General features: G+C 38.7%; 1 protein-coding gene and 1 pseudogene across 2 annotated transcripts in view; both read left to right on the top strand.

Moving 5' to 3' along the window:
* SETDB2 (SET domain bifurcated histone lysine methyltransferase 2) overlaps nucleotides 1-14,003 on the top strand; it is an 89,178-nt gene that overhangs the window by 36,742 nt on the left and 38,433 nt on the right. The window contains exons 7-12 of one of the 2 annotated variants that reach the window (XM_060079692.1): nucleotides 1,565-1,681; nucleotides 2,431-2,600; nucleotides 4,365-4,584; nucleotides 5,350-5,449; nucleotides 7,062-7,155; nucleotides 10,084-10,409. In XM_060079692.1, coding sequence (XP_059935675.1) covers nucleotides 1,565-1,681; nucleotides 2,431-2,600; nucleotides 4,365-4,584; nucleotides 5,350-5,449; nucleotides 7,062-7,155; nucleotides 10,084-10,409 — 1,027 coding nt within the window. The remainder of the gene's footprint in view (nucleotides 1-1,564; nucleotides 1,682-2,430; nucleotides 2,601-4,364; nucleotides 4,585-5,349; nucleotides 5,450-7,061; nucleotides 7,156-10,083; nucleotides 10,410-14,003) is intronic. The other variant, XM_060079694.1, reaches the window with a different exon arrangement.
* LOC132477771 (small nuclear ribonucleoprotein G-like) lies at nucleotides 12,829-13,472 on the top strand (annotated as a pseudogene).

Genomic DNA, 14,003 nt, shown 5'->3' with positions numbered 1-14,003 from the left:
TAAGGATGTTGTAGCATTTTTGGTGTATTGAAAACTAGAAGCAACTTAATTGTATACCAAGCAACTTAATTGTAATCTAAATGCTGTGAAAAAGTTAAAAGGAAATAACTAGATTTGTATATAACACAGATGGGTCTCAAAAACCTTATACTGAATGAAAAAAGTTGTAGGATAATAACTATAGTACTTTTTAAAAAAAACAATACAATATATTGTTTGTAGATAAATATGTATGTAAAAAGTATAAAGGATGCCTCACCAAACCTCTTGAGAGTTTAGTTTTATCTGTAATGCTTTTTTTTTTAAGGAAGATCATATATACAGTATATATGTTTTAAATTACAGTTGGCCCTTGAACAATGCAGGGGTTAGAGCTGCTGACCCTCCATGCAGTAGAAAATATAACATATAACATAGTTGGCCCTCCATATAAGTGGTTCCACATCTGTAGTTCCACATCCGAGCATTCAACCAACCGTGAATCGTGTAGTACTGTGGTATTTACTCTTGAAAAAAATGCATGTATAAGTTGACCCATGCAGTTCAAACTCATATTGTTCAAGGGTCAACTAAAAGAAATAGACAAAATGATGACAGCTAATTCTATATGGTCAAAATATGAGTGTTTACTGTATTATTGTTTGTGTTTTTCTGTACTTTTTAAACTTTGCAAACAAAGTCATACTAAAAAACGCAACAGTAGATTTCTACATCTGTAAATAGAATCCAAATTAATGAATTTATTGCTTGTTTTTTTCTGTTGCAAACAGTAGTTACCACTCTGACATGTATTGTGTATATACAGAAAAATGCAGAAGCAAATCATAGAGGAGAAGACCTTAAAGTCACTTACAATTCAACATAGGAGACAGGATTCAGAGATTTTAACCAGCTTACCAGTGGTTACATACCTAGTTTATAGCTAGGATCCAGAGATTTTAACCAGCTTACCAGTGGTTACATACCTAGTTTATAGCCGAGATAACCAGGTTCCTTAACTCCCTATCGAGTTATAAGTCCCTGTCATGTTAGATAGTTATCAAAATAGTTAGAGGGAAAATTTTTTTATGGTTGCATGTTTACTGCTTAACAATGTTATGAAAAACAGATTGTAGTAGCCAGATACCCAGCATCAGTCTCCCCAATTTATTTTCATGTCATTGGAGGGAGAGGTAATACAAGACATATGCAAAACTATATATGCCCTTTTGAGTTTGACACATATAAGTTTATCCATTGCAAGAGAGCAGACATAGGAGAATTTTTACAAAGAAGGTTTTGCAGAATAGGAAATGAAAGGAATTCATTTTGAAAAGTTAGAGAAAAGTCGTAAAGTTAAGTATTTATTTCGTGAGCAAATAGAGGTACAGGGCAGTTTATAATTATTTATAAACTTTTGGTAGATGTTGTCTTTCAAAGAGGTCATTTTTATTTAGGGAAGAAGTCTAACAGTCCATGAACCAAACAACTATTCTAAATACAATTACATCCTTTACACTTTTGTCAAGACAGTCTCTTAACTTGGTGCTTTTTTATTCTGACTTCTTCGTCCATTGCCTTTTAGAACAAAATGTGCATGTCTTCAACTGACAGCAAGGAATGCCAAGACTTGCCCCTTATCAAGTAGTAAAATAACCACTGGATATAAATATAAAAGACTACAGAGACAGATACCTACTGGGTAAGATACCTTGAGGATCCGTTGCAGGGTGTTTATATCTTTGAAGAAGGGTACTTTATCATTGTGGCCTGTAGTCTTATAAATGTTGTTAAATCTTAATTTCTTATACCAAAAATCTAAATTAAAGAATTAAAAAAACAAACCTGTATATTGTTCTTGGAAATGGAAGTCAGAGAGCACACATGTAACATGCAGACTATATCTAACACTCATCTGCTTTGAGTCTGACTCTTTCCCTGCTAGGGTTAGCTTACTTTGGGTAGATGTTTCCCCATTAAGATATATACTGTGCAAAACTTGTCTGAGAATTGGGAATTTTCAACTTCTCATGGTTGTTATTAATAAAAGTAAACAGAAAATTTTCTCCCTAGACTTTCCCTTCCTAGACATTTCCTTCGTAGACATTGCTAGACATTTTTAAAGAGCTAACCTTTACTATGTGCCAGGCATTGTCTCAAGCACTCTGTAGATACCAACTCATTTAATCTTCACAAAACAACCCCATGAAGTAGGTAGTATCATATAATCCCCATTTTAAAAATGGAAAATTGAAGTACAGAGAGGTTAAATTCAAGGTCACGTGGCTAGTAAATGCTGGAGCTATGATGGGAACCAGGCAGTCTAGCTCTAGGAGCCTTCACACTTTGTCTGTCTCCCTTGGTAATTATTAGTGAGGTAGCAATATAAAGTGCTTTTGCTTTTAATTTAAGATGTCTGATTGATTTTTCTCTTGTATATTTTATTGACAGCATTTATGAATGCAGCCTGTTGTGCAAATGTAATCGACGAATGTGTCAAAACCGAGTTGTCCAACATGGACCTCAAGTGAGGCTACAAGTATTCAAAACTGAGAAGAAGGGATGGGGAGTACGCTGCCTAGATGACATTGACAGAGGGACGTTTGTTTGCATTTATTCAGGTAAAGCAAAGGTTTACTTTCACATTACTCTATAGTAAGATCTACATTTCTGAATCTCCATTTTACTAGTCAGGGCCACTGAGATCTTATAGCAAGGACAAGAGCAACAATATATAGGAGGAGCATCAGAGGAAGACAAGTGACTGGGAAATTGAGCACTGAAGGGATGAAATGCCTTAGAAGGAGGTATCAGGTGTTCCAGAAAAGAAAGGCTAAGGGATAAAACTTGGGTTATTGTGTGAGGCACATTTTTTGGTCTCTGTGGCTGCAGATGCTTTGGGGTAAGATAAGAAAGCTTCCTATTTAAATAGGAAATCTAAATGACTTATTTGCTAAGGTAAAGATTATTAATCAAAGACTGTCTTGTTCAGTGTCTTGAGCTATTAGAATTTAATAGGTTAACGTTGTAATAAATACCTTCAAGTGATGATTCAGGCAAAGCAGTTCACTCCATTTCAGGGACTCGAGAGAGTTGCCCATGTTCTGAGCGAAACTTTCCAACCAGTGTGTTACAGTTGTGCAATTACTGATTCTTTCAGGCCATATCCCACAGGCCAGACACGTTGGTCTCTAGTTGTCTCTTCCTTTTACCCCAGAGTGTCAGGCAAAAATCCTCACTTTCTGTGCGTACCATGAAATGAGAAAGGTTGGAGAAACATGACTCTCAAGGCAGTCTAAAGGAAATGTGCTAGGCAGCAGGGACTAGAGCAACCCTCCTCATCTGAAATTCCAGGTTCACTTCAGTGAGGGTGAGAATTATCAGAGTTCAGAATAGTCACACCTGGATCCCTGCCACATACCACTTACAGACACACATACTACACAACTTGCCTAGACAATTCATCTCTCATATTTCTCAAAATAACTCTTTTTTTTAAAAATTAGTTTCTGCTTTAGAACAAAGTGAATCAGTTATACATATACCTCTGTTGCCATATCCCTTCCCTCTTGCGTCTCCCTCCCTCCCACCCCTCCAGGCGGTCACAAAGCACCGAGCTGATCTCCCTGTGCTATGCGGCTGCTTCCCACTATCTATCTACCTTACGTTTGGTAGTGTATATATGTCCATGTCTCTCTCTCGCTTTGTCACAGCTTTCAAAATAACTCTTTGATGAAAGTCAGCTGCCCATAAAATGCCAAATCGTGTCCAGAAAGTATCATTCATTGGCTTTATCTGCATTGCTAGAAAATGCACCTAAGTTATCTCTCTGATCTAATTGCAATTTTGACTTGTTAACTATAATTTTGAGTTCCTTGAAAGAAAATGCGTAAGCTTCAGATGAAGATTTTAATTACACTAGGGCTTAATATGAGAATAGGCACATATCACCACAGATTTAAATAGGTCACTTTATAAAAAGGGTAAAGGTTTTAAATGATAAAGCATTTATAACTAGACACAAAAGCTGAAATTTTAAGACTAGAGTTCACCTCTCTAATTTTCTAGAATGCTTTCTGATCTGTATTTTTGTTTTATATTATTGTAGCAAAATCTCTTCTCTTTCATGTTATACCACAACAGACAAATACTTCTTTTAGATGCCCTGTATTTTTTCATGTACTGGGAGGTATGAAATCTCTTCTTGGTCTTTTATATATTATTTCTTACAATAGCTTTCTAGGATGAGTTAGTGTTTATCTTCATTCTAGAAATAAGGTATACCTTACAGGGTTCTTTAGTAACAGAGCAGAAGAGATGCCCTTTTGTTGCTAGTAATTGTGTTATTTTTTGTTGTGTTAAGCTCTTTTACTTTTTTCTTTTAGGAAGATTACTAAGCAGATCTAACACTGAGAAACCTGATGCTATTGATGAAAATGGAAAAGAAGAGAATATTATGAAAAATACGTTTTCAAAAAAGAGGAAAATAGAAGTCACAGATTGTGAGGTTGAAGTTTTCCCATTAGAACCGGGGACATATCCTAGAAGTGCTGTGACTGAGGAGTGTCCACCTAAGCTCCATAATAATCCCAAAGAGCCTATTATGTGAGTGAGATCTTATGAACCCAATCAAGATTGATCTCTACTGTATACTATTGATCAAGAGTAGTTCTTTCTCTTTCCTCTTTCTTTCTTACTTTCCACCTCCACTCCTATATATCTCCTGTATGTCAACTTGCTTCACAGTTGTAAGCTTAACACTGTGAGAAATCTAGGGCACTTAGATTTAAAAATCTAGCCAACATATTTTATTTCCTCAGTTTCCATTTGTGGAGTTTTACCTTTAAAAACTTTGACTTTAATCAGGTTCTTTATGGATGTCATAACTTTTGCAGTTCTTTTTATTTTCTATCACCGTTTTATTTGCAAAGCTTTTCTTAGGTTTTCTTCAGTTTTTTAATATAGTTCAAAAATGATTGGCTTTAGGGCTTCCCTGGTGGCGCAGTGGTTGAGAGTCCGCCTGCCGATGCAGGGGACACGGGTTCATGCCCCGGTCCAGGAGGATCCCACATGCCCTGGAGCGGCTGGGCCCGTGAGCCATGGCCACTGGGCCTGCGCGTCCGGAGCCTGTGCTCCACAACGGGAGAGGCCACAACAGTGAGAGGCCCGCATACTGCAAAAAAAAAAAAAAAAAAAGATTGACTTTAAAATATGATTATACTTTTTTCTTCTAGTGAGGGGTAGGCATAGATATTATAACTTAGATTAATTTCTAATGGATATTTATGTAACAGTGAAGCTATCTATATTTCAGGGCACAATAAAGAGCATTTTTAGTGATATACAGAATAACTTTTTTTTCCTTTTCAGAGAAATGAAATGTAACAATATTTCAAGAATTCAGTATCATTCAGTCATTAGAAGTCCTAAAACCAAGACGGCCAGTATTCAGCACAATGGGAAAAAGATGGTAAAAACTGCAAAATGTGGATGGTGCCCTTCTGAGAACATTAACTATTACTTAGTTCAAATTGTTTGTGTTACTTAATAATGTGTAGGATTTCTTTTATTATTTTGTAATGTGGTGCTGTTAAAGTGTTAGGACTATGTTTTATTTACTTAGTATCCTCAGTGGTGGTTGGCATGTTCCCAACTTAGATATATAAGGAGAATGTTGGTCATGATCTGACAGTGTATTCTACTGAGACTGAGAGCTATCCAGTCTAAATTTGTAGAAGAAGCTAAAATGTTCAAGAGTTGATAGTATTACATAATAAGAAAAAAAGGATGGAGTAATTTAAGGAGAGATGGTTGTGAGATGTAGGAGAAAAGAGAAGCAGCCTAATGAAAGAATCATCAAGAAAGCAAGATTTTACATGATAGCCTCTGAAGGTACACTTTTCAGTCTGTACTGAGAAGAATAGTCAGAGAATGTAACTTCGAAACAGAATGATGCGGGAAAAAGAACAGGCAGACATAATGGTAGTTCACGGTAAGGCTTGTTGATGAAAAATAAAAACTCTGCCCTAGGTGGTGTGCAAGTATTTGCCCTCTGCTTAGTAACATACAGTAGGTACCTCCCCAGTACCACATGATTATGAAAAGATTGGGCCAAAGGATCACATAGACTTGGGTTTGCCCTCCAGCACTGCAGCTTACTAGCTGCTTGACATCTCTCTGTCTACATTTCTTTATCTGTAGAATGAGAATAATAGTATCTATCTCAGAGTTAAGAGGATTAAATGAGATAAACATCAGAAACTTTGTGTAGCACAATGCTTGACACCCAATTAAGTGCTCAACACATGTTGACCACTGAAGTACATAAATAATAATAATAATGGTCAACATGTATGGAGCACTTAGTTGAGTACCAAGCATTGTGCTCAGCATATACCCCTTTTTGAAAGTTATCATTACCATTTAAAGTGACTGCAGGGCTTCCCTGGTGGCGCAGTGGTTGAGAGTCTGCCTGCCGAAGCCGGGGACACGGGATCGTGCCCCCGGTCCGGGAAGATCCCACATGCCGCGGAGTGGCCGGGCCCGTGAGCCATGGCTGCTGAGCCTGCATGTCCAGAGCCTGTGCTCCGCAACGGGAGAGGCCACAACAGTGAGAGGCCTGCGTACCGCAAAAAAATAAAAAAATAAAATAAATAAAAATAAGAAAAAAATAGTGACTGCAGTGTCTGTAACTCATGGAGATAGGCAATTCCTTTAACCTTTTCTTTGAAGTAACTAGCCAAAGAGTGTTTTTAATCTTTGCACATCTTATAGTTGAAGCCAAATTTATAATCTGCCATCAGAATTGGGGGATACAGACAGGTGTATTTGAATTTTATTTTGAACTTACAATGCCTAAAGAGTGTCTTGACAGTTCTTATAATTTTCATAGCTGTTGCTCACTAAAGTGCCTAGGAGTAAAGTACAGCCATAAGGGCTCCATCACTTCAGAGAGGCTTTCAAAACTAATCTAGTAGCTATAGCCTATGAAGATAGACACTTGATGAAAGAGGCCTTACTGCTAAATTAAATTTTTTTTCCTGACCTAGGAAGTAAAGACATCTTCCTTGTTTTCTTTTAAGGGATTTACTTCCTCAGAGTCTGTCACCTCAGAAGATAATGGTGGATTTAAACCAACTCAAGTACATCTGAACTCTAAAGCCAAGGAAATGAGAGGTAGGCTTTGTTTCAGTCTGATTGCCTGCCTCTTCTGCCTTTTTGTCTCTCTTGCTCAGTACTTGTGGCTCATTTTCTCAGACTCCATAACAAAAATGTGGCATTCATCACAAGAGTTTCTACTTGTTTAGATCAGAGGTTGGCAAACTATAATTGGTGGGCCAAATCCAGCCCACTACCTGTTTATGTATAGCCTATGAGCTAAGATAATTTTTACCTTTTAAATAATAACTGAGAAAAAATGAGAAGATAAGTAATACTTTGTGACACTTGAAAATTATAGGAAATTATAATTTCAGTGTTCCTAAATAAAGTTGTATTGGAACAGAGCCTCACTCTTTCATTTACATGTTGTCTCTGTCTACTTTCACACTATAGCAGCAGACTGAATAGTCACAACAGAGACCATGTGGCCCACAAAGCTTACAGTATTTACCGTTTGGCCCCTTACAGAAGTTTGCTGACCCCTGGTCTAGATGCCAACCATGACTTGATGCATGGCAGGAGAATGGGGTGGTCAGCTCCAAGTCTGCATATATGGCTTTGGGAGCATTGTCCAATGCAGCTATCCTAACTCTTTGTTTAGGCTCCTTAAAAATAAAGACACATCATTCTCCTGCAGGATTCCAGCCAGTGCTGCTGCAGGAGATGCTTAGCAAAAAGTGTAAACATTGCTACCATGAGTGCTTATCTTTCAGTGTTACCGGACCTGCCATGGTTAATATTACAACCTAACAAACTTGGATTTTGATTCATTTGCATTTCAATATATCCCTCAGTGGAGAGGCGTTTGCTGAGACATGACCCTTTGTCAAGAACTGACCAACCATGGCCTCTTCTGCCTTTGGGCTTCCTTGCATCTGCACCCCCAACTCCCCACCTGGTCTTAAAGGATGGAGACTGCGGGAGGCAAGGCAGCTCCTTGACAGAAAAGGTCTATCAAGAAAGGGCACTTGGGGCTTCCCTGGTGGCGCAGTGGTTGAGAGTCCGCCTGCCGATGCAGGGGACACGGGTTCGTGCCCCAGTCCGGGAAGATCCCACATGCTGCGGAGCAGCCAGGCCCGTGAGCCATGGCCACTGAGCCTGCACGTCTGGAGCCTGTGTTCTGCAACGGGAGAGGTCACAACAGTGAGAGGCCCGCGTACCACAAAAAAAAAAAAAAAAAAAAAGAAAGGGCACTTATAATAATTTCACCTGTAGAAGAGGAAAATCTCTTTATACCCATCTTAAGCTGTCTAGCCAGAGCCCTGTAAATTAGACTGACAAAAGACAGATTGACAAGAGAAAAACAGAAGTTTATTAGTATGCATATTGTACACATAACACATGAGTACTCAGAGATGAGTAACTCAGAGAGGTGGCTTAGAACTCTGGCTTATCTAGTATCTTAGTCAAAGAACAATACATTTTTAGAGGAACAACAAGACAAAGGAAAAGGGCCTTGAATCTCTCAGGGTGGAAATTGTGGGGACCCAGATGTATGTGAAACCAATGGTAGATAAAGGCTAGTTAGTCAAGTTTGCTATGTAGATTGCTCTGGTTCAGTCTCCAAGCTGACAAAGGTCTAAAGTTATCTCTGGTAATTAACTTTTGTCCTTCCTAGTATTATAGATGGAGGGACACCTTTGTAAATTTATATCCTGCTTTTAGACAGATGGGGGGAGGGCTGAGCTTTTCCTGTATTGCTGCTTAATTGCCCTTAGCTCAAAATAGTCCTTAGGTCAGAGATGCATATTTTGGGATGACATTCTGATATATCACCATTTAATGCATGTGAGCCATACGACTACTGTTACTTTTGGTTCTTTTGTCATTTCCATTGACTGCTACAGTGTATATAGCAGGCACCACAAAAATTAGTTATGTAGGGCTTCCCTGGTGGCGCAGTGGTTGAGAGTCTGCCTGCCGATGCAGGGGACACGGGTTCGTGCCCCGGTCCGGGAAGATCCCACATGCCGCGGAGCAGCTGGGCCCATGAGCCATGGCCACTGAGCCTGCGCGTCCGGAGCCTATGCTCCGCAACGGGAGAGGCCACAACAGTGAGACGCCTGCGCACCGCAAAAAAAAAAAAAAAAGAAATTAGTTATGTACTATTATGGCTCACAAGTAACCCATGATTAAAATACAAGTACATGTAGGAGTAGCAGCCAGCAACAATGATGATTACATCAAAAACATTAATTTTAGAGAAGTATAATTTCTTCGTGCCACTGAATTAGGTGACACAAATGACTTTTTAAAAATAAATCATTTTATTCGATTTGACATGCATTCATACTTTTGAATATTTTCAGAAAATTATTTCCATTATTGGATAAGAAAAATAAGTAGTTCATCTTCTTCTAAAGTACTGTTGTTTGTAAAAGTGTAATTATTGAATGATCATCTAGTAAAAACTCCAAACACTAATGTATACAAAACCCATAGCAATAGTTATTACTGTTGGGACTTATAGAGGGTGACTCCATCAGGGTCTTCTCAGGCCTTTCATTGGTATATTAAAGGCCTAAAGTGCTCCCTAAATACCCTCTCTGTTACAGATGTTTAGAACACACTTAAATGCAGATTCCAAAGTTGAAGAGAGGTAAGTCAGTTTCTAAGGAGTAGAGATTAAATGTAGTAACAGGAAGCAACATGTATACAGATTCGTAAAAAGGCATTGTTATGTAGTAGAAAGAAGGCAGGCTTTGGAGTCAGATATTTCTGGGTTTCTTACCCCAGTTCTCATTACTATTGCTAGTGAGGTGAATCCCTTAAGCCTTCAGAGGCTTGAAGTTTTCATTTGTAAAATTGGAGTACTGTCTACCTTAATACATTGTAAGGATTAGCAATAATCAGCACAGCTTGCATTTAATTAGTATTGTTACTCTCAGCACTGTTGCTCAGCCAATTATATTTCCTGACAATTCCTTCCACAATGTTTATTAGAGGACTCAAGCTCAAACCAAGTTGAAGATTCTGAAGACAACCCTGTGATTGAATCAGATGTGATAGATATAACTAAATGTAGAGAAGAAACTCCACCAGGGGGCAGATGTCACCAAGCAATCACACTGGATGATCAGAATGAGATTCAAATACAAAAGCCCCAAGAGGAAAAATCTCCAGCATGTCAAAACCAGCAGGTCTTTTGTGATAAAGAGTTACCAAGTGAAACCAAGAATGCTTCATCTGATTCTCTAAAGAAGTTCAATAAAGAGAGAGTGTTTTTATTGGATGCCACAAAAGAAGGAAATGTGGGCCGCTTCCTTAATGTGAGTATATGGGCTGAGGTTCCTATGTCTAAACACAATTTTTTTTTCCTAGGCTTCTTAACAAAATCATGAGGAAAATATGATTAAAAGACTCCAAAGCCAGACTACCTAGATTAGAATGCCAGTCCTAACCAACTATACTTCAATTAAAAAAAAAAAAAAAGCCAGTCCTCCACTTACATGACCTGGGGCATGTTACTTGACCTCTCTATGCTGTATTTCCCACCCCTATAATATGGAGATAATAATAATAATAACTGACTAGGATGTTGTGAAGATTAAATGTATTATATATAAAGTGCTTAAAAGGTACCTGGCACACAGTAAACATTTGCTTGAGAAAGCTATAAGAAATAGTAAGAAAATCATATATGTTTATTGAAAGGTTTTCAAGATTCATTACTTCAAAAAAAATCACAATGGGACACATAGAATAAGCTTCTCTTTTTTGTCTTATATAATACAGTATGTCTTATTCAGAAATGCCTCTATTCAAAAAAATCATTTGGGAGTACTTATGTTTTACTTACTCTCACTAAGTTTTGAGTGGTTTAGTGGCTTAGTACAGAAAACCAGTACATTTATCAGAATATTGCATTTTACTATCTTACTCCTTTTTTATTCATAAACCATAGTCGTTTTCTGTTTCTGTGTATGTTTGGGATATATGTAATGAGATTTATTTTTATTTATACAGAGAAGTATTTATGATTTCTCTGATTTTAAGGTTCAAGACTTAAGACTCCTGGCATCTTCATGATAAGAGGGATAACTTGTATTATTGGCCATAACTACTGTGTAGGGTAGAATTGGAGTTACCTTGTAGCTTTCCCATCATACTGCTATTCTATCCTGCCTCCTACCGTCATACATGCTTATCAAAGAATGTATGGTCCCAGGAGTCCTACAGGAAAAAAAAATCCCCTTCAACCTCTAGTCCCAGTGTGTATATAGACTCTCTTTGGCCAACTGGACCATGTGGAAGCCACCTGTATGCCCCCTACTCTCTGGTCTCCACTTTGTCCTTGCTTATCCTATCTAGGAGAGTGAAGAGGAGTCGTGGAAGGAGGATGGGAACTTTGATACCCTCCACACATCTTTGGAAAGGTCCACTCTAGTACTCTGACCCCTGGATATGACCTTAATTTTTCTCTTTGATCTGTATCAGAGCTCTTCTTCCTCTCTGGGGTTGAATTAGTGGGATGGACAGCTTTGCTTTTTCCCTTAAAGTAATGGGAAGCATGCATGGCCCATGACTCTTTTATGCATTCCCTTTGCGAAGCTCAATACTCCCCCTCTTTTTTTTTTTTTTGGCCACACCGCACAGCTGGCGGGATCTTAGCTCCCCGATCAGGGATCGAACCTGTGCTCTCAGCAGTGAAAGTGGAGTCCTAACCACTGAACCACCAGGGAATTCCCTCAACACCTCTTTAAAATGACTTTTGAGTAGTTTGAAGTTGACGTTCAGTGATTATTTTTATTTAATTTAATTTTAATTTAATTAATTTTTTTATTTTTGGCTGCATTGGGTCTTCGTTGCTGCGTGCGGGCTTTTTTTAGTTGCGGCGAGCAGGGGCTACTCTTTGTTGTGGTGCACGGGCTTTCTCGTTGCGGTGGCTTCTCTTGTTGCGGAGCATGGGTTTTAGGCATGCGGGCTTCAGTGGTTGTGGTGCACGGGCTCAGTAGTTGTGGCTCGCGGGCTTAGTTGCTCCGTGGCACATGGGATCTTCCCGGACCAGAGCTCAAACCCGTGTCCCCTGCATTGGAAGGTGAATTCTTAAGCACTACGCCACCAGGGAAGCCCTCAGTGATAATTTTACATGTAGTTCAGGTGCCATCAGAAGAGAAAATATTCTTAAGTCAGAAAATCTTTAAAACCAAAGAGCTTTTCTCCTTGCTAGATAAATCTGTTTATTTGGCTTTTTTCTTTTTCTCTCTCGTAGTTAGGAGGATACTTGGTTAACAGGGAACAGAATCCTCTCCTCCCTTCGTCTTTCCTACAACTGCTTTTCTCTATTCCACTTTCACTACTTCTACACTATTGCCAAACATGCTAGGAGTTATTAAACATGCCAGGAGAGCCGGAAGATCATTAAAGAATGATCTCTAGCAAAGGACTGTTGTGGCTTCCTTTCTGGTAGGTCATGTTGAATGGTGGCTGCACTAGAACTATATGGTTGGTTTCACCAGCTGTGTCCATCCCTTGTTTATAGGAGGAAAAAAATAGGGCTTTTCTTTCTTTTTTAATTTAATTCTCTACTTAGATAATACATTCACATGATTTCAAAGTTTAAATAAAATAAAAAGCCTTAGAGAATACATACATACATACAGCCGAACAGAATTCTGTTTCAAGGTAGCTCTGACCCTGCCAAGTAGGCACCATGAGTAAAGCTTACCAGGCCCAAATTGAAAAAACTGTGTGGACAGGAAGTTATCATTGAAATTTAATGGTGGCAAATATGCCTGAGGAAAATTGCTGGGATTTGATCCCTTTATGAATCTGGTGATAGATGAATGTGTAGAGGTGGCAGCTAGTGGGCAACAGAACAATATTGGAATTGGTGGTAATGGGAGGAAATAGTACCATCATGTTAGAAGCCTTGGAGAAAGGAGAAGGTCATGTTCATCAGGGAAATCAGTTACGTATACAGGTACCCTTTCCAATGGGTCTGTTTGACTGTGTTGTAAAACTCAGGTCATATACATTCTTCATATTAAACTTTTTGTTTTGTTTAAAAAAAATGTACTCTGCCCCCATTCACCTGGCCCCCACTCCACCCTCTATAGTTAAATCATTTTCACTACTTTTTTGTGTATTCTTATAGTTTCTTTATGCAAATACAAGTAAATATAAATATATGTTCTTATTCCTACCCATTACATAAGAGATAGCATATTATATTTACCGTCCTACACCTTGTTTTTTTTTAAATTAGCAGCATGCCCTGGAGATCTTTCTAATCAGTACACAGAGCTCCTCGTTCTTTTTGTTTATATTAATAGCTGCATAGAATTCCAACGTGTGGATATCCTAAAGTTCATGTAACCAGTCCTCTTTAGATAGATATTTGGATTGTTTCCAAACCTCTACTGTTAAAAACAATGTTCAATGAATAATCTTACACATGGATACATGTGCAGATATATCTGTCGGATACATTTCCAGATACTGGATTGCTGAATCAAAAGATATGCATCTAGGGCTTCCCTGGTGGCGCAGTGGTTGAGAGTACGCCTGCCAATGCGGGGGACGCAGGTTCGTGCTCCTGTCCGGGAGGATCCCACATGCCGCGGAGCGGCTGGGCCCGTGAGCCATGGCCGCTGAGCCTGCGCGTCCGGAGCCTGTGCTCCGCAACGGGAGAGACCACAACAGTGAGAGGCCCACGTACCGGAAAAAAAAAAAAAAAAAAAAAGATATGCATCTATAATAACAATAAATATTGACAGATTATCTTCTATAGGGGTTTGCACCATTTTGCATTTCTACTGGAAAGATGTAAGAGTGTCAAAACAGGGCTTTTCTGAATGGATTCCTACCGTCAACAAAATTGTAATGAGCTATGATATTCTATATACTAGTCAGGAAAAAAA

Source organism: Mesoplodon densirostris, chromosome 17, assembly GCF_025265405.1.
Source record: "Mesoplodon densirostris isolate mMesDen1 chromosome 17, mMesDen1 primary haplotype, whole genome shotgun sequence".
NCBI lineage: Eukaryota > Metazoa > Chordata > Mammalia > Artiodactyla > Ziphiidae > Mesoplodon > Mesoplodon densirostris.
This window is presented reverse-complemented; position numbering and strand designations above follow the sequence as displayed.